The following is a 20,525-nucleotide window of genomic DNA, read 5'->3' as shown; positions in this document are numbered from 1 at the left end:
CACCACCACCACCAAAACCTTTCAAGTACATCTCGCAGCCCCCTCCATTCTATGTGTAAGCTTCGCCTCCTCACGCCAAGTTTCAAAGGAAAGATGAGCCTTCCACTTGTCCGAATCCTGCTATGAGTTAGGATCCATAGAGGTAGTGAGCAGGACAGGACCTAAATCAAATGTTGCTAGTGGTGGATCTTCCAGTGAGAGGAAGAAGAAGCTCACTCTCATGTAGTATCTTTCATGTAATGACTTCCATGTTAGTACTTGCTATGAGTTGTTATGTTGTGCTATTCTAGAAATCTTTCTGTAAATCGCACTTGGACTGATATCTTAAGTAGGTCACATATCTAGAATGCTCTACTAAGGATACAGGCATATTCTAATAAAAAATAAATAATAAAAAGAAGAAGAAAATAGGATACCGAAGTATATACATGGTCGACTTATGTGCATTTTCAAACGTTGCTCTACAATAGTAAGGAATACAGGGTGAAAGACACCAGTGCCTTCTTAAAATTTTGTAAAATTAGTATAACTTTCACAAAGGGAAATGGTTGTTTGAGAAAGAAAACTGTTCTTCATTTGTCTTCAATTTGAGGTCTGAGGAATGCTAGATGCACAGCATTAGTCACTGGCAATCTCATACCATACACATGATGCATTGAATGCAAAATCAAAGTCATAATATTGTAGAAAATGAAGTTTCTTGCAAAACATAACTAATACCAGAGACAGTACATATCACCAACCAACAAGTCTCAACTCCTCCAGCGGCACAGACACAGCTCGGGCAGCAAATCCCGCTGTCAAGCTGGGTGGGCAGTTTCCTCCAAGATGCCAATAGCTTGTTCGATGTCCCTGAGCAAAATAATGAACAACAGGTAAGAAATTCTACTCTTGATGGCCCTCCTAGATAACCAAACTGGCTTCTTATTACAATAGTGCATCTCCACGAAAATTTTATAAAGTTACAACCCTCAGGTCGAAAAAGGCTAATAGGAAGGAAAATGTAGACAACTAAATAATATTTCTATTACATACTGATGTTATGCTTCACAAAGAATATCAATTAACATCAGGTTGAGTGGAATATAAGAAGCCAAAGGGGGGTAACGAGAAAAAGAATAATTTAATTCCACCATTTAGAAAGCCATGTATGACCAAAAAGCTAAGTTAGATGAAAGAAATAATTGAGCTAGCCAAATTTGACTGAACCATAAATATTACACTGAAATCTCAACAAAAATTGTCCTCGTAGGGCAATACGGCAATAGGGTAAAGGTACATCTAGAAAAATGAAAGGCCCCACCTTTTCTTATGACAGAAACCAATGAAGATCTATCATCTATACGTCGTTTTAGTTGCTGCTCCCAGCACAAGGTTTTTAAAGGGGTATTTGCTCCACTGTCTTTCCATGATCTAATCAAGCTCACTATCTGTGCTAAAGTTTATAGAACTTAAAGGACAGCATACCTCATATAAACCAAGCTTTTGTATGGAAGAGTAGAAAGGAGTTGATTCAGATAAGGTTCATCCAGAGTTCAAACGTGAAACAGATAACTAATAGAAGCTACCGTTGGTTGACATCCAATAGTAAATATCACACCAGGAGCAGGGTTGAAAGCAAGAAAGATTACATTTTTACATCCACAAAGAGGAGATGCACTGGAGTTCATGCTCCAAATGATATTTTTATCACAAAAATAATGAAGATTGGGTATCAAATTCATACCTCTCTCTTGTTCTTCTTTCCGTATCAACAAGAAGAGTTATATGCACACACACACACACACACACACACACACATATGAAATACCAAAAGGTTCAGCTGAATTCTCTTGATTACATTTGAAAAGGAGGAAGATTAAGCACCCACAAAAGTGGATTGACAGTTAATTTACAGTCTGCACTTTGAACTAAAATACAGATACAGTGTAACTGTGGTTTTTGCAATGCATTCTAATTCCTGTGAGAAAGAAAAGAAGACTTTAATCATAAGAGATAGCATGGAATCAACAGTAGGCAATGAGAGAGCGTGACTTCCTGACCAATCACCAACCAGCAAACTAGGCACGAATAAGGAGATCCTCTATGTAAAGAAAAGAACCCACGGAAGGGTATAAATTGGAAAGAGAGAGGAAAAGGCATGTCAAAAAGAAAAAGAAGAAAAGAAAAACTGTTACACTCGCTGATTTTTTCAGCTTGAGATCCGAGGCACCAAAGCTTCCTTGCTAATCCCAGAAATGGCATTATCTACGTGTTTCTTGGCTTTCTTTCAAACATCCTTTTGTTGTTGACTTGATTCCCCCGTCCCCTGTGATAATAACAAGCAGCAGATAGTATGCTTATCTAAATGGCAGCTTTTAATCTCATGTTACACGATAATCAAGTTCACAATAATGTTCTATTGTTTTTTAAGGTAAACAGATATTGCATGTGTAGCACCTGAACTTGTTCCAAAAGTTCTTCTAGTTCAACTGTTATCTCTGGGAAAGAGGGGCGTCTGGCCGGAACCGTCTCCCAACACCTACTCATCAAGTCTGATAACCTCGGATGCGTAATGTCTGGAACCACCGGTCGCAATCCCTGATAATCAGCAGTAAATCAATAAACAAGATAGATGAATAAGCACATTTGTAGACCCTGAATTAATTGATCGATAGATCTCAGCACAATTGCATATCACAAACATTTACACACTATCGACCTCTCTCAACTTCAAGTATTCGTCTAGTCAGACATGTATATGGCCAGAAAAAGCCTCAATTTATGCGATGCATGAGTTATACCAAGGGTATCAATGCATCGGAACTGCAGCTATAGAAGGAATATGGCATTGATCGCTCAAATTTAATCATTAGATCAAAGGACTTATAACAAATTTACTAAAACATTATGAGTGTTAACTCGCAACTACTTAGCTTAAGCCATTAGAGAGTGGGGAGATTTATATATTTATATTCTAAAACTTGCACTCATTTATGGACTTGACTTAAATAGATGGAGGCCTTATATTTTATAAAAGTCCAGTAGAATTTGAACTTTGGACCTTATCTCCGATACTATAATAACTCACCAACTACCTAAAAGCTTAAAGAATATAGTAATTTTTATATTTTATATACTCGGTGAGAATTCATTAGATGGTTAAGATCAAATTAGATTAATTAATCACATAACATGGTTTCATGGAGATCTATGTTACCATCGACCCATGAAAACAACAAAATAAAAACAGGTGACATATTTAGGAAAGAGCATTTCATGGATGGGTGCCATGATGAAGCCAATAGTTATTAGAAAAAGATGAGTACCAGAACCAGATGTTTAAATTTCCAACAAATCCTAAATATCACCTAATTCTTTGTTAAATTGCATGCAATGCAACAGCAAATGTAGGGTTTGGCATTGGTTCATTCCGAATTGTTTCTAGGTCACTCCAGATGAACTCTTCCATGCAGTGATTGAAAATTAATGTCCCAGTTCTGCCTAGTACACTACGACTAAAGAGAGTTTAATATAATAACAAATAGAAAGCATTCTGTAAGAGAAGCTCCTTTTCTCAAAATAAGTTGTTGCACATATCTGCTTGTGTTGGTCTACTCATTTGCAAAGGTCTGAAATGCCATAATTACAGTATATGTCATTCTTCTTTCACTTTCTCCTTGACTAATTGGTAGCAGATATTTGAGGAGTTGTAAAGACAGAAAAACAGGTTTATGTAATATATGCACCTGTCTCACTCCTAGGGCGGCTTGCAGTGGAGTCATGGTATCGTATGGGATCTGCATGCCAAAAAGACATGAGAACATTCATTATCAGAAAGCAAGTTAGTTGAGCAGGCAAGAACTCTAGAGTACCTTGGATGTTACAAGCTCCCAAAGTACAATAGCGAAGCTGAATACATCAGCCTTATGATCATAAGGCTGATGATTTATAACCTAGAAATGCATAGAACAATATATATGTAAGAATTTTGAAACGGCCACTGAACTCAAGGTTATACAACATGGAAATAACTAAAAGATTATGCCCTAAAATCAACTCCCTGCAAGAAGTTTTTTTTTCTCTTAGCTACAGGTGAGATGATATTCAGTACATGCAATGATTTCTTGCACTATTCACATCTATAACAACTTCTGCAGACTTAGTTAAATGGCTCAAACCTGCAAGCTATGTTTTTATCTTGGCTCTCTACCCAGATACTGTTTAGTCTTCTTTATCTGTTTTCAGAAATGCAACAACTCAGCACCAAACCAACAATAGGAAAGAAGCCGGACAGTTTCCCAAACCATATAAGGAAGAGTTTGCAGGAGGTCAGCATTTCATAGTAATCTCATGTCTAATGTAAGGTATCCTTGACATTCAAAAAGAGTTTAAGATATACTTAGGGTTTCTAATCCTATTCCTGATTGAATTCAATAATAATTCACGTGGGATGTTTGCAAGCTATGGCTCTCAATTGCACACAGATTGTACTGGTTCATGACCAGAAATTGGGATATCACATGGCAAGTTTTAAGTTTTAACACCTTGGGGTGAGAACAAATAGGATACATATCAGATAGTTATATATATATATATATATATATATATATATATATATATATATATATATATATATATATATATATATATATATATATATATATATCCACTTCTTTTTATTTCAGATACAAAATACTGATACAGATGGAAAAATTAGTTGACATATATGAGACAGATATAAGTCCCTCGACGGCAAAAATTGGATAGGGAGCCGGAATGGTTCTAATAATTATCTGAATTTTCAGCCTATAAGCATCTAAACATACATACGAGGAACCTGATGATCTTACAATGAACGGACATATATGAGAGCTTGAATTTGAAAAAGAAAGAAAAAAAAACATCTTCTGTTGCACTCTGCCTTTACTTGGAATCGTGTTCAGCAGCAAGCATAGCTGACTATATATAGTATGCTCTTCATCATGTAACACAAATTTCTGAGTCTGCCCTCTCTCAAGTAAAGCATATGAAAGATCTATAATCTTTGATGTTGACAATTTTCACCAATCTGGGATTGGTGCCATTTTATAATGTAACCTACAGCATGTTTAATGTGGTGTTGTTTTCTCATAGGCTGAACAATATAATATATAAAGCTGAATGTGTGAGTGTTTGTGTAAGACTGTAAGTATACACCCAAAACTAACATATGACTTGATAAGAATATGAAGAATTTTTCTTGGGAAAAAAGATTTTCTAAGAACTTAAGAGTTGGGAGATATGGAAGATACGCAGCTCATCGGGAAAGCTACAAGCCTACAGCAGTACAACTCCTTCAGTTACAGCAATAGATACGAAAAGAACAAGCCAGCTACATTGAAGAATCCACAGTTACATACTAAATATGTCATTCAAATGTTCCAATATGCCAACCAAAGAGCAATAGTGCACAAAATCTATCGTCAGGACTCACTATGGAGCATAAAGTAAGCTTACCAACAGAAAACTTAACATAATCCTTGATTGTTGCACTTATGCTTAAAATCCCGAAAGTAGCTTAAATTCTCATATATGGCAACTAAAGATTGATCTATTCTAGAGTCATGTGCTGCAACTTCGGAGCATAAAAGTAAAAGTGTAAAACCAAAGAAACAAAGTACGCATTACTTATAAGTTATGACTAGTCTAGTATATATATCCTCCCAGTGATCCACAGTATCCAGAAATTATTAACTAAAAGTTTCTACAATAATTTTGAAGGAAATAAAACCTCAGGTGCCATCCATCTGTAAGTTCCAGTCTCCGCTGTCATGACTCCCCCTTGATTCTGAAACCTAGCTACACCAAAGTCAGCCACTTTCACAACCTAGACATAGAAGAGCAACAACAGTGTTTATCAGTTTCAAAGTTCAAGGCACTTTCTTTTGAAGAAACCCCACCCCAGAACAAATACAAATGTGAAAACATTGTACAACACAAACACCTTATTCAGACAATATCTGCAACAAGCAGATACCAGCATTAACTGTCCAACTAATATGTCCTTATGAATCTAGCGTATAATGATTAGCATCTAACCCTTAACAAGCTAAGAGCAGGCACTGTGATAACCCACTCCATGATAGTCTGCTTGTAGAGGTCTATCTACTTCAAAGCATGTGGTAATTCACCAATCTGCTTGTTGATATTCAAATATTGCCCTAAAATAAGGTAGCCAGATCAAGTACTTTAATGATAAAGGATAATTCACCAGCTGAGGAAGGGAACTTATGGATCGATTACATATTTCAAACATAAGAATAGTTCTTTGTTGAGAATTCTTGGGATTTCTCTTTTACTATGTTCTATTGGGCGATTCCTCTTGCACTGGTCACCCAGTCAAACTAGAAAGTAGAAACAGCTCATTGTCTTTAAAAGAGAGTCCGGTGGGGGGATGACTCGGACTTGTCTTCGAAAAACCAATGTATTATCTCGTCTTGCTTGCAACGTCCTTCAGTCACAAGATTAGAGTAGAGGTGACGTGGTTGAGTATGGAGCTTGTCCCACATCACAAGCTAGTTATATCATCAGTGTGCATGATGATTTTTCTACACTTGAAATATAAAGATCATTACTTTTCAAATAACAGATGCTCAGTTCTCAAGAATCCAAAGATTGAAAAAGGAAAAGAGTATGATGAGGTATTTGGGAAGGTCGGTCAAAATAGATGGCAATCAATAGTAACTCTTGTGTTGTTAAAGTTATCATTTCATCATCCAAGTTAACTTGTGAACATGTCCATTCCAGGTATAAAATTGAAGCTCCTGTCACAATGCAAGTATGAAGGTGAAAAGTTACCTTACAAAGAATAAGTTCCAAAAGCAATTCATAGTTCTCGTTTCTAACTATTAACAAGCAGTCATACAAAGTCTACTTTATGCAGAGAGGTAAGAATAATGCAAGGGTAATATGATCCAGCATATATGATAACCTAAACAACACCAAAAGTCATAGTTTCCTTACATGCTCTTTATCCATCAGCAGGTTAGCAGTCTTTAGGTCCCTATGGATAATGCCTTTTTCATGCAAATAGCTCATCCCTCTGCAGACATCAAGTGCAAATTTCAGCAACAGAGAGAGCTCCAAGACTTTATGTTGCTTGTGCAGGAAGTTGTAAAGGTTTCCCCCAGACATGTACTCTGCAAGATAGAAAATCCAATATTGATCAAGTCAAATCGTTGCTTGGAGATAATCAGCAGTAACAACAAAAAGTATAAAATATTTGTCACATGAACAAAACAGCTTGCAAAACTTAAAGCACAATTTGAACAGTAAGTTCCACAGACAGAAAATGGCATAGGTGAAAGGAAACTGATGGCCTGGAACCTGCAAGAAAAAACCTAGCAATTTCAGTGGGAACTTCCACTAAAACAGAATCATTTTTAGAGGCAAATAAGGTGTATTTCCACAATATAACTGTGCTGTAGATCCTGGGGATCATATGCAAGTTAAGAATTTTTCCACTGGCATATTATTTCTCCTTCATATCAGCGTCCACATACTATGGAATGTGGTAAGTGTTGAACAACCATCAAATTGAAATCAGACAATTATACAAGAACATCCCATTGCCGGTCATGAAGGCAGATGGAACTTTAATAATTGCTTTGTAATCAAGAAACAGAATAATCCAAATTTCCCCAGGCAATGAGAGGCTTGTGAAACCATAAGTGGAACTTAACATGGCAAGCAATATTTCCTCAGAAAATATTGTCAACATGAACTAACATAAGGGTCTAGATATTCTATACTCATTCTTAATCTATGCTATTCAGCATAAAAGACAAGCTAATAACAACAGAAAGCTTACCGGTAACTATGGACAATTGTGGAGGTTTCGTGCATGCACCGATGAATCGAACAACATTACTGTGATGGACTTCCCTGAAAGAAACATGACATATTGGATGTCCAATTGATTAACATAAGCTGCTAATCATAAAATTATATTACAGGAGCAAAAGGAGGTAGAAAGAATAACTTACCTTAGGATTGATACTTCTTGAGAAAATTCTAATACAAGATTTTCGTTTACATGCTCAGATCTAAGAATTTTAATAGCGACATCCTCACCCAAGTAACTTCCATGATACCTTCACATAAAAGTCAGTTCAAGTAAACAACTAAAAGCATGAGGCAACACATGAAATTACATATGATAAGCATAAGAAAAGGTGATAACTAATTATTTAACTTACAGATCCCCACACGATCCAGAAGCAATTTTGTCTCCCATCTTCAGAAATCTTTTATCGATTTCCCAATCACCAAATTTTGGTTGGAAGAATATTTTCTCAGCAGCTGAGGAGTGAGATGAACCAGACCAAGATCCCTAGGTTTTCCGAAGAAAGCATGTTAATATGTCTCTTGGAAAAGCTAATAATTTTCAATAAGTGACATGTCAGCTAACACATCAATGATGGAACACCACAAAGTTCCAGTTAAATCAGAAAGAATTAGTGGAGATGCAAAAAAAGATTCAATTGAGTAAACCAAGAGAAGAAACTTAATCTGTGAACTTATTCACTCCAATATATCCTGAGAATAAATAAATGGTACTGATCATCAAGAAAATGCAAGAACTAAAATGAGAGGATAATTCGTAGGGATTAAAATTATCATATGCAGGTATGCACTTGTTAACTCACTAATTACTCTAAAAACTTAAGTTGGTAGAAAAAGGTAAATTTTATTCTTTTCCAACACTTTTCCCAACTATTAGGTTTGAGACATTACGATATGCTATTGATCTTCTTTTCTTTTCTTTTCTTTTTTTGCTACTTAATGATTCCATGTTGGATTCAAAACGACAGAATGCTAAACATTGCCTATGAATGCTTAGTGACCCATATAATTTATAAATCGTCACAAGCACCAAAGTTTAAAAAATTTGCATTGGAAAGAAATCATTAGGGAAAATAGTCCAAAAAGATTAAATGGATGAAAACTTTGGTACACTGGAAAAAAAGAGGAAAAAAAATTGAAGTATGATAGGCAAGAACCTTACAACAAATGTGTTAAGAGAAAAAGCAGACAGTACCAAACTACCAACCATTCTTGCATGACAAAAGGATTGAGAAGTATATTGCTCATAAGATTAAGACATGATGGCTAAAGGATAACTGATCTTAGTGTCCTAAGTGAGTGTCTCACACCCTTAAACTAAAGAAAATTGTATGATACAGAGCAAAATAACTATTAGACAAAGAAGGAAAAGTGTAACTTTTGTATATGCCATCAAATGAGAAGAAAGCTACCTCACTTCTTGCAATTGATGCCTCGAGCTGCTTGTACAAGTAATCTGTATCCTGAGCAGATAATTGCAAAGTCAGAACATTTGGTGCGGCAAAGATCCCTGACATAAAACTATAAAATCTCATTGCTCCTTAATATTGTATAAAAGCCCAGATGCTAACCACAATAACTAAATATACTACATGGTTCATTTACCCATAAAAGTTGCCCCAATGTGGATTGGATAGTGGTTTTGATTACTCTTTTTGTACAACTAAGAGTAACTGGGAAACCTTGAAATACTGCCATTAGAAATGATATTGGACATTGCCTAAACTAAATATGATGTAAATGTGCAGACTCACACTGAAGGCTCAAAGGTACACCATCCCAAAGTCTATAATAATATGGCATCTTAGCTCATCAATGTTGATTATGCATTATCTTCCTATTCATGTGGTCGAATCTAGAACCTTTGACATTTCCATTAAATTATGCATTCCCGTCCTTCTATGAATCTATCATTCCCCCAAAACCAAGTTGTATCTAGTCCATGTTTCATCAATCAACAGAATTATCTGCATGGGAAACACCAATTGCACATCCTCCAAAATGTTACTTCTGTGGTCAGTAAGATTATTTCAAGAAGATATCTATTTAGTTTTCCAGGGAACAAGGAAATATAAAAAAAAATGTAGAATTCCCTTCAGTCACGGCTTCTTCTAACACATCCCACTTACACCTCTCTCAAACACAACTCCTCACAAGGCACTGAAATAGAAGATATCGAAAGTAGGCCCTTTATAACTTTGCTTTCGAATATTTTAGTGTTATGGGACATTCTCATATATAAGTTTTCATATAGTCAAGCCCAGGGAGAAGATATTTTGATTTTGCATCAAGAACTCCAAATTCTACTCTTATTCAATGTGTTTTTATGTCCTTGTCATAGAATAAATATTAAACTGCAAGGTTGTGGAATCCCAATGTTATTAGATTTTTTTCATATTCGTAAACGTTACAATTTTGCTGAAAATATAGTTTGATGATTGCCCATAAATGTTCTACTGACAATCAGGTTCATGATATAACTGGTCCAAAAATGATGAGCGGACTGGGAAACCAAAGGCTTTGTTTTCCATTTCTATCGTACGAGATATAATGCAAACTAGGAAACATAGATACGATTCTTTCACTGACATCAGGTTAACTCCTTGTTACAAGATACCACTGAATAAAGCAGACTGAGGCAAAACAGTTAAAAAATATATATTCAAAAGGTGTCTCATTTGACCCCCCAGGATTGCAGAACCAAAATTAGACTACTGAATGTCCTATGGCAGTAAATGAACAATTAAAGAAATAACTTACCTCAACTTCCCACCCATCAACAACAAATACATCAAGGGAAAAGCCATCAGTTGTTGAAAACACATGAGCTTCCCTGATATTCAGCCCAATATCAGAAAGCAAAGCAGATAGCTACGAGAACAAACACTGTCAGAATATTTGAAGTGCCCCACTAGATGAAAAACAGAAACTGAACAAATGAAGCAGAAATATAAATATATGCATGTGAATATTACCATATGATGAAAAGCAAGAAAGTTTCCAAATTTATGAAGCATGGACAGTTCAGGATAGTGAGGATACAGATGCAGCACAACACAGATATTTTGATATGACAAACCTTAAGAACAAGAATACAGTATGCTAAGGATAGATATCAAAGCAAAACTGCTTCCCATATAGTATGAAAGTGTTTTAGCCTTTTAGGTGTAGGAAATGACACTTGCCTTCTTGTGCAAACTGTGCTATCCATATTAATAATGTGTAACCTCAATAGACATATGAATTACAAGTTGTCATGAACAATAAAAGCAGTTGTGAATGGCACTTGTGATGCAGGGATATATATCAGAGATGCTAGTGGAAACTCAACATTCCAAAGGAAATGGCAACAAAGGAAAAAAGAAAAGTAAGACCTCCTACAGAGGACAACTAAATATTTTCAATAAATAAGCATTACAAAACTTTTCATGCACTAGGAAAGAAATCAGCATATCGATAGTCGAGACTCTTCAAGAATACATAAGCCAGTAAGGCACACAGCGTACATAATGGCGTCGTGCAAGTTATACTGAACTTTGGACACTTGCGAATAGATGAACTATTTTATTACTGTCAGAAATTCATCAAGAAATTGCATCTGTTATTAAGCAAAAAGATCTGTATTTTCAAACCTTCAAGTCCTCATTAACAACTTATAAGCACATTTCCATTACAATAAAGGAACCTTGATTCTAGTCAATATCAGTACTCCCCAAGATAAGTAGAAAAAGGCGATAAGTTAGAAATTGTGCCTTTAAAGTTATCCAGGACACCTATTTTATTTTCTGGTAGTCCGGTAAATATACAATTACAAAGTCATGATTATAATTGGTCTAACTGTAAAATTCAGGTCTCTACAAGATCATCAATAGATGCATTTCACGTCAAAATTAGATATGCTAACAACAGAGATCTGCACCAAACAGGGACAAAATCTATTTCATAATAAAATAGAAAAAATAATTACCATTAGGACATACTAAGCATTATCTATTATAAAAAATATGTAGAAACTTAATTATGAGATTCCTTCTACAAAGTTCTGTGACTTATGCCTGAAAAAAATAAGTAATTCATCTATAACTGGCAGCAAATATGAGATCAATGAGGGACTAAGAACAAAATAAAACGTACTATCATGTTTCTGAGGTCATAAATAAAAAATCAGCATTGTTCCACCAACCTGACTAAGGAGCTTTGGTTTGTCAAGAGTGGAAAATATTATTTCATAGATAGCGTTGCACCTCACTTCATGCCTGCATAATAGGAACAAGGCAACTTATTATTTCACACTCAAATATTTTTTTCAAGCAACCCAAGCATGCATAAAGACTGAATAATCTACAAATTTTCAAATTAGTATAACTTAATTGATAGTTGGCATGGCAATCAGCATTACAATTATAGAATTATCGGCCATAGAAAAATATGTTTCAGAAACAATTAGAAGTTGTTTATTTTTCCAATTCTTATGATGTTATAAACTAACAAAATGGCACCTTCCTTACACTAAAGCATGAAAATTTACAAAACTGAAGGATAGTATTATGACCAAAAGTACTCGATCCATAAAAAAAATTGTTCTTTTTTTTTATAGTGTCAATTTCCTGAGCCTTACATTATAACCAAAAGGGAACGAACTTTCCATATACCTGGAACCAACTCAGCAGGAATCTCTTATCATATAATTCTTCTTTGTGAAGCTAAATACTTTAAAGATGAAACATCACAAACGCTTTCACATTGACTCAATCAACTAACATCCATCGAATGATCTTCCTCACATCATTCATAAATTACACAGGGCCCCAGTAGTGCAAATAATCCAACTTTAACAGATGCCTCAAGAAAAACTCTCTTATGTGGACATCTAGGGTCAAAGTTCTAAAATGCATCTTTGGCATGTGTTTGGCCAAGTACCATGTAATGCCCAAAGTTAGTGTTGTCTATGCGAACACATGATGCCTGTGTTAGCTACTTAGCTCAATACACACCTGTGCAGATAGGCAATGAGCAAAATACCTGACAATATCTCGATATTGCCCTATGTCAATCCTGGGCCGCCCATATCAACATCGTGACAACCTCATGTCTTTCCATTAAAATGGTTTATTAAATGAGAAATGCAAAGCGAAAGTACACTTGATGCTACTTCGTTTTAAAAAAAAGGCTACAGTCTAGCATTAACACGATTGATGTTAAGCATACATGAAAACAACATTTTTCGCATGAAGCATATGAGTATATGACTACCTTGCCGACAGAGCATCAGCAACATCAGTCCCATCTTCGATTTCCTCGCTTTTCCTTGTCTCATCCGGGTCTACATCCTCAAACTTTGAGAAATTTTCAAAGTAAATCTCACGATCTCTTTTTCTTCGTAAATGGGAGCCAAATATACAAATACACATAAAGTGTAGCAATGCATAAGCAGCTATGAACTAGCATAAAACAAGATGTTTGATAAAGCGCATGAACTTGATGAAGAATTTAGGTCTTCATTCAAGTGATCAATCCAAAGAAATCAACAAGGGATGAAAAATGTGGCACAAAGTGACAAGCAGCATGAAACTAAATGCTACTTTTCCTTAATGTTCTTGAGGTAGAAACAACTTTTGATGTGAATCACTTCTCAATCTCAGTCCAAGCACATTTTTCAGTATAACAACAAAGAATTGGAGGAAGAATTCAAGTGACAAAGATGGGGGATACAAGTAGAGGGGGCAAAGGTGAATCAAACAAATGAAGGATTCAACTTTCCATAAGATGATACAAATGGGAGTCTCACTTTAACTTTCTGGCCGCTACAATTCTACAGGAAAAAATTTGCACATGTAATGAGCAATCTAATAAATTCACTCGAAGAGAAAGTCACAAGAACATGAATATACGACAAGTAACAAGTTTTGTGTCTCAAGATCTGCAACTTGCAACCAACAAAAGGGAAAAGCTAGAGTATCTCAAGTACTTAAAAGGTAAAAGACATCAAATGGAATATTAGATATCTGTACATGCTAAAACCTGTAGATTAATCTGACAATACCAAAAAGAACCACAGTGTAAGTCTGCACCAATACAAGTAGTATGTCAGATAATAAAAGTTTGCACCATATCTATTGAAAAACAGTCGAATAAAGTACCCTCATGAAACGGACATGAAAGACTGGCCGCTTCTCTGGATCTTTGGCTTCCGCTAAAATCTTCTGATGTAGCAAAACGTCTTCTGCTCTATCAACATTCACGTCGAGCAGGTAGCTGCATTAAAAGAAAACAACAGAAAATTAACTTCCACCTACAACAAAGATGGAGAAGAAGAATTGGAACAAGAAACTAAGGGAGCATATGTGTTAGTTCTATGAGTCAACATCTTCCAATTATAATCATCTTACTTGCACAGAGAAAAGGACAGACATCAACCATGGGAAGGGAAACTAATCCTAAGAAACTTGAAGAGAAGGTAAAAAGACACACAACTGATGCAAGACCGATCTAGAACCTTCAGGATTTCAGGAACGGCAAGAGAGACCAAATCCATTAAGAAGCAACATAAAATAAAAGAGAACATATCCAGTTGGCAATCTAATTTAAAATTACGGAATCTTAAACCTACGAGATTAACTCGCAGCGCAATCCAAGTCCATCTCCCTGTCAAGAATCCAACAATCGCATAGACCCCAATCCAATAAGCCATTCGAGATCTCACCTTGGCGGCAGCCGCGTGAAATGGGCGTCGAGCTGTTCCCTGAAGTCGGGATTCGAGACGGCCTCCTCGTTTCCATCCTCCACAAGACGCTCGAAGACTTCGTTCTTAATGTTTCCGAGACTGCTGACCCCCCTCGGCGGCGACGAGCTCTCGCCGACTCCTTCCTCGATCTCCTCTGGCTCTCCTCCTTCCCCCATCCACCTCCTCTCCCCCTCTCCCCCGCCTTCGAATCCCGATCAAGAAAACCCCATCGAATCCAAGAGCTAGGGTTAGGGCTTCCCTCTCCTCAGCGTAACGGAGCTCAATACCAAATCGGAGGAGCAAGAGAGATGAATCTTCGCCGAATCAATGCCGCGGAGTCATCGGAGGCAAATAAGAAGCAGCGGCGAGGGCAGAATGGTATTTCCATAAAAAAAAAAAAATTTGCGCCTTTGTGGAATGTTCGCGGGGTATAGAGAGAGAGAGAGAGAGGCGGCATAAATATAGAAAAAGGTCCGGACAAGGGGAAAAGAAATCGGATAGGGTTCGGATAAACCACGGGAGGAGAGATACCCGGATCGGGTTCTTCCCGCGCATAGCGGGATCTGCTGCTTCTCACTCCATACCGCGACACGTCATACTTGGCTATTAGTCACATGCCCATATTAGCTCATTTTAAGGTACAAGGTTGCGTGGTAACATCTCTTCTTCCAAAATACTGGAAGTTGTTGGGTTGTGAGATTTACATAATTAGCAATAGATAAGAAATTTAATATCACCTCTCATTTTCTAAATCCACAAAATGATCAATTGGTAAATAAGATACCATTAGCCATCCCCTTTGTGAAAAAAAATTCCAAATTAGCCCTGATGGTGATTTACTCTCTCTCTCTCTCTCTCTCTCTCTCTCTCTCTCCTTCTCCTTTTTCAATTTGTGTCTAATCTATGGATTAAGACTAAATCAGTGGGGGTTGGAATCTCATTAGAGGAAAGGCAATGATTCCTTTTTGCCATGATTCTCCAATGAGAAGCTTGCCTTTCTATGGGGGACACTGACTCCTTCCAATATTTTTTATCAGAGCTTGAGACTTGAGACTTGAGACTTGAGAGGTAGTAGTAGTAGTACTCCTCCATGTCATGGCTCTACTAAAATATTTAAGGTGATGGATACGCCATTGTTAGATAAATCCAGCGGCACTGCTGTCGGCCATAAATAAATAAATAAATATATATATATATACATTATTTTGTCCAAAAATGACGGTACTCTCATCACATGACGTGGAAAGCTTAGCCCCTTCTCCTCAATTTCCCTTTCGCTTTTGGGTAAAAGCAGAGCCTTCTCTCTTCCTCATTTACAGTAGTAGACAGAGAGATCAGGCCTTTGTCATTCATATAAAATTAATATTTCTAGAGTTTATTATTAATATATATAACTCTTGGTTGTCTTCTTCACTCAAAAGCATACACTTCTTAAAATGCTCCAACTATTCAGCTCTTTGAATTATCTCACAAAAGAAAACAAAAATTTTATCACATAGAAAAATGTATTCTAATTACTCCAGTGACATGGCGATCCTATCCAGAAAAGGAGTTAGTAGATAATAGAGTACAAAGATCTCGTTTCTCTGCAGCTCTACTCTTAAATGTTGCCCCCACATAATATGTACAAGATTCATACGAATCTTCTATCTATATATAAATGAGTCTAAAATAATACAAGGAGGTGATGTGTGTGACCTAGTTGCAAGCAGTGGAGGCTTTATTTTATTCACTATAATTAATATCTTACACCAAAATTCGACAATCCACACTTTTGTAAACTGAACACCAATATCCTGCGCACTATAAGCTTGGAAGTAGCTATCAAACTGCACTTAGTGCATTCCCAACTTGCAAATTACCTCTACCTTCTTTCCCTTTCATCGACTCCTATTGGCTCCACTTTGAGGCCACTGTGACTTCTTTGTTTAGTATGAATTAGGTAACATCATCTTCTTCACCAAAAAAAAAAAAAACTATTTTGATTGGATTCAAACTCCAAACTACTGCTATGTTACTGTTTCTAATATTTTAACTTACATTAAATACTTAAGTTTAAAATATATAAGAATAAGTTGAAATGTAGAAGGATAATTAACTCCAGATAAGTAATGAGAAAATTATCATAATAAGAACAACAGACAAGCTATTCTAGAAATCCCAACATAAGGATGAACTTGTTATTATGACTGAGTTCTAGATAAACATGCCATAAAAAGAAAATAGATAAAAGAAAGAAAACTTCTACATTACGTTATTAGAGTATAAGATGTCCAGAGAAGTCAACACCAAAAGCAATGAGAGTAAAAGTTTAGCTGTTATTGTTGATCAACTAATTTAGATGTGTGTGTGAATGAGAGAGAGAGAGAGAATTCCGATATTTAGATTTGTTTAAACCAATCTGCCAACTACTGTTAAAAAAATATATTATAAAATAACACCTTACTTTTGACTATAAAACTAAATCAAACCTCCCAAATAGCGAGTTTTTGACCAAACTAGTCTTTTTTTTGTTTATAAAAATAGACTATTTCTTAAACTTATTACTAAATAGGGTCTAATTTAGAGTAGTCCTAATAAAAATATTAAACTCATTAGCATTTAAAAAAATACTAATCAGTTCAGCATTTTTATTCTTAATTAATTTGTTCCTTAACTGCTGAAAGATTAAGTTAAAATTTATATATATATATATAATGCTAAACTAATCATTATTTTTGTTTAGTAAAAAGCCTAAAGACAATGCCAAATATTAATTTTCAACAAAATAACCAAATTAATCAAGCCTAAAACAATTACATCAAAACACTGAATCCTAAAAGTCAAATCCTGATATTCCTTTAAGCAAATCGAAGGCTTATTTATAGAGATAAATTTATTTATAATGTAATTAAAATGTAAGGTATTAATTATATAATTTTATTCTTAAAAAAAAAACACCAACTTGACTTTAGGGGCTGGGGCAGTTGCTATCCATTGCAGGGCACTTGCTTAAAAGAAAGCTACTTAAAGAAATTAGTAGCTTAATTTTTGTCAGGCTTGTTGACCTGCAATACAAATAGTTAGTTGGAAGTGGGTGAGAAAGTTATTGTAGAAGATAGCAGGAGAAAACTTAGCAAATATTTGGATAGTGGTGGGGATGTAATGGTCACCTAGTTCAAATAATAAGAGTTAAAAGTACTAGGAAAAATTAGATCCATGAGCAGAGTTCTCACACTTTGCATGAGCTTATGTAGCCAAGTTTTTTCGAGACTTTTCTTTAGGATATATTTGATTACTAAAACTTAGAGTATAATAAAGTGCTCACTTAGAGTGAAAAGAAATAAAAAAGATCTAAAGTAGAAATAACACTTTGTATTAGAGAAGTTCTGTAATATATAAAAACAACACTTTGCATTGGAACTTCTCGGACAGGAGATCTAAATAAAGATCAAAGTAATATTTTTTTTCCCTAAGCAATTTAAATAGATTACAAACTCAACTTGATCACTTCTTAGCCTTCAAGAAGAGACCCAAATGGACGCTGAGGTCAAAGGCCTGGACTTCCAACACAGAGCCAGCCTGCCCTTCTCTTGCTGCAGTACTCTGTAACCTCTACTGAAGAGACCCACCAAGAACTTAGCCTGTGCAACATTGCAACTACTCAAGGCCATGGGCTTAAACCCTTCCAATTCTAAGAACCCACCTTCCCTAAATGGAAACTGCCCTACAGAATCCTCTATCTTGGGCCCCACCATCTCCCTCTCCACCATCCTCAATCCCACCTCGTAGCCGCCATGAAAGCCATTCCCTAATGACTCAATCATAGCAGAGTAGTGGTGCAAGGCCTCACAGAAGAACTCCACAAAAGAATTAAATGGTCTACTTTTAAATCTAAACAACTCCTCTTCTACCAAAATTACCATCTTTGGATTTAACTTCATCACACCATAGAGCAAGGCGTTGAGAGATTTGTAACTCCTAGTTGGATACTGTAATTGATGAACCATGCAGTTCACTATCAGACACCCTTCACCTTGCTCGATTCCCTCTAAATTCTCTAATAACACCCAATCGAATCGAAGAGGGAGGTTAATGGAGTCGGCGAACTCCGACAGTCGCCTCTCCGTGCGTCGTACGAGATCAAAGTCTCCATCTTTAACGACGGCAGTGATCCAGAGCGACGTGCCACCCCTGCATGCGAGGTCCACCATCAATGGTGGCCACTGGATCCCCTCCATCAAGTCGAAGTCGATGACGTGGATCTCCCGATCACCTCTGGTTGCCTCGAAGATCGCCTGGTTGGCAGTGAAGTGCGCGAATTTTACGTACGGCGATAGCTCCTGCACCATCTGGTAGGCCGACATGTGGTCATACATCGACGCATGGCTGACGGAGTACGACGAGCGGTGTGCGTCGTTACCGGCGATCCTGGAGCGAAGGCCTCGTGTGAAGTAGTAAGCCGATTGGTTCAACGAGTTGCCCGCATTGTCTTGTGCAAAGAGGAGATCATCTAGCTTTGTGATCACTGCATAGGCTAGATGCAAGTTCTTGGCCTCAATAGCTTCCGCCCCTGCTAAGAATAGATCACTCAAGCTGTTCTCTTGTATTGGTACCAAATTCTCCATTTGGGATGAGTCATGAGACACCATGTCATGCACTAATGAGGCGTCGCAATAGCCTATATCAGGGAAGCTCACCGTCGTGTCCATATAGACACAATCATTAGAGGAATCATCACCATGGATGATGATGGGGATGGTGGTGTTCTCATGGACCTGGAGATGAGCGTGGGTTTCTTCATACTCCATTTGGAAGGAGAACAGAGGGGACTGGGGGTATGAGATGATCTCCATTGCTAGAATCTTGTGTAGTTTGAGACAAGGGACAGCTTGCGTGCTTGTGAGTTTATATACTAAGCTAGAGAATGTTGGAGTCCTATTGGTTGGGAACTTTGAGAGGTGGGCTCTGATGACCATGTCATGTAAAGTGTCTGATGTGAAGTCTAATGAAGCCAGAGGAGGGGCCACACGAACACTAAAAACCTTGGCTTTTGTGGAGGCATATGCTGCAGTGGATTGGAAGCTTTATATGTTGCACAAGAAAAGAAAAAATCAACAAAAGTTTATAACTCAATGTGATCAAAGTTAGTATGTGAAACAATATCATGAAAAAGTTTCATCGTTATGATTTTGATGATTCTGCTGTCCTGTAGCATAGGTGGACAGCAGATGTTGACATGGTATATGCCTAAAAGTTCGCTTTTGCTGACATTAGCCATTACACCAAGAAAGGACAAGGAAATTGCTGTATATTCTTCACTTATTTGTAAGCACTATATATGAGATATGGACAAAGTGATGAATCTAGATGATAATTTTTAAACATCTAGTATTAGAGGCATAACAATTGATACTTAAGCAAGACAGCATATACTTAGTATATCTGAAGACAAAGAAACCCACAACTGCGGTTCAGAGTTGAGTAATTTCGGGGGAAAAAATGTATATCTGATCATCATTTAAGCAATTATATTCAGTACAAAGATTTGGAAATTTTACTTAATCATAGTCTTAGTTGAGCAAAACAGAGCCGGGGGATGGCAAGGTGTATGCAATTGCAATCTTTATTACTGAGGAAACTATCTCCAAACACTGACATAACTAATCTCTATGAGCTTAGTGGAGACCATGAGATATTTGTTGCATAGCGACAGGTTTGAGAAGAAAGCACCAAAAATGTTGTGGACCACTGAGATATTCTTGGTTCCAACTCCTCCTTGTTTTACTAGCAAACTTTTATGTTGGATTCTCCTTTCAATTGGCCACATACGGGCTACATTTTGCCAGTGAGTGGTTGTCCAGATCATTGTGAAAGAATGACTAAAGGTGAAAAGTCAATACTTAATGCTATAACCACAAAGAAAGAGAAAGTGAGAACAGAGCAGTAGGTAGCA

General features: G+C 36.6%; 2 protein-coding genes across 5 annotated transcripts; both read right to left on the bottom strand.

Annotated features, from left to right (window-relative positions):
- Nucleotides 1-1,817: 1,817 nt before the first annotated feature.
- On the bottom strand, nucleotides 1,818-15,064 carry LOC140801732 (serine/threonine-protein kinase STY46-like). Of its 4 annotated transcripts, XR_012111508.1 has the most exons (17): nucleotides 14,570-15,064; nucleotides 14,007-14,121; nucleotides 13,888-13,931; nucleotides 13,120-13,242; nucleotides 12,050-12,122; nucleotides 10,627-10,737; nucleotides 9,279-9,329; nucleotides 8,220-8,353; nucleotides 8,007-8,114; nucleotides 7,832-7,905; nucleotides 6,985-7,160; nucleotides 5,753-5,848; nucleotides 4,161-4,217; nucleotides 3,855-3,935; nucleotides 3,729-3,779; nucleotides 2,440-2,580; nucleotides 1,818-2,308 (listed from the first exon to the last, which is right to left on the bottom strand). XR_012111508.1 is itself a non-coding variant. In XM_073156997.1 (16 exons), the coding sequence occupies exons 1-16, from the start codon at nucleotides 14,764-14,766 to the stop codon at nucleotides 2,270-2,272; spliced, it is 1,614 nt and encodes a 537-aa protein (XP_073013098.1). In that variant the 5' UTR covers nucleotides 14,767-15,064; the 3' UTR covers nucleotides 1,818-2,269. The 4 variants fall into 4 exon arrangements, 3 of the variants coding, with proteins under 3 accessions (XP_073013098.1, XP_073013099.1, XP_073013100.1); XM_073156997.1 differs by lacking the exon at nucleotides 4,161-4,217; XM_073156998.1 differs by lacking the exon at nucleotides 4,161-4,217 and having other exon boundaries at nucleotides 3,855-3,904; nucleotides 5,758-5,848.
- Nucleotides 15,065-18,090: 3,026 nt separating this feature from the next.
- Nucleotides 18,091-19,425, bottom strand: LOC140802207 (protein NODULATION SIGNALING PATHWAY 2-like). The gene has a single exon (XM_073157650.1). It carries the CDS (start codon nucleotides 19,423-19,425, stop codon nucleotides 18,091-18,093), a length of 1,335 nt encoding a protein of 444 aa, XP_073013751.1.
- Nucleotides 19,426-20,525: the final 1,100 nt, after the last annotated feature.

This window comes from Typha latifolia, chromosome 15 (genome assembly GCF_019914945.1).
Source record: "Typha latifolia isolate L0001 chromosome 15, TyphaL0001v2, whole genome shotgun sequence".
Lineage (NCBI taxonomy): Eukaryota > Viridiplantae > Streptophyta > Magnoliopsida > Poales > Typhaceae > Typha > Typha latifolia.
Note: the sequence above shows the minus strand (reverse complement) of the source record. Positions and strands in the feature narration are given on the sequence as shown.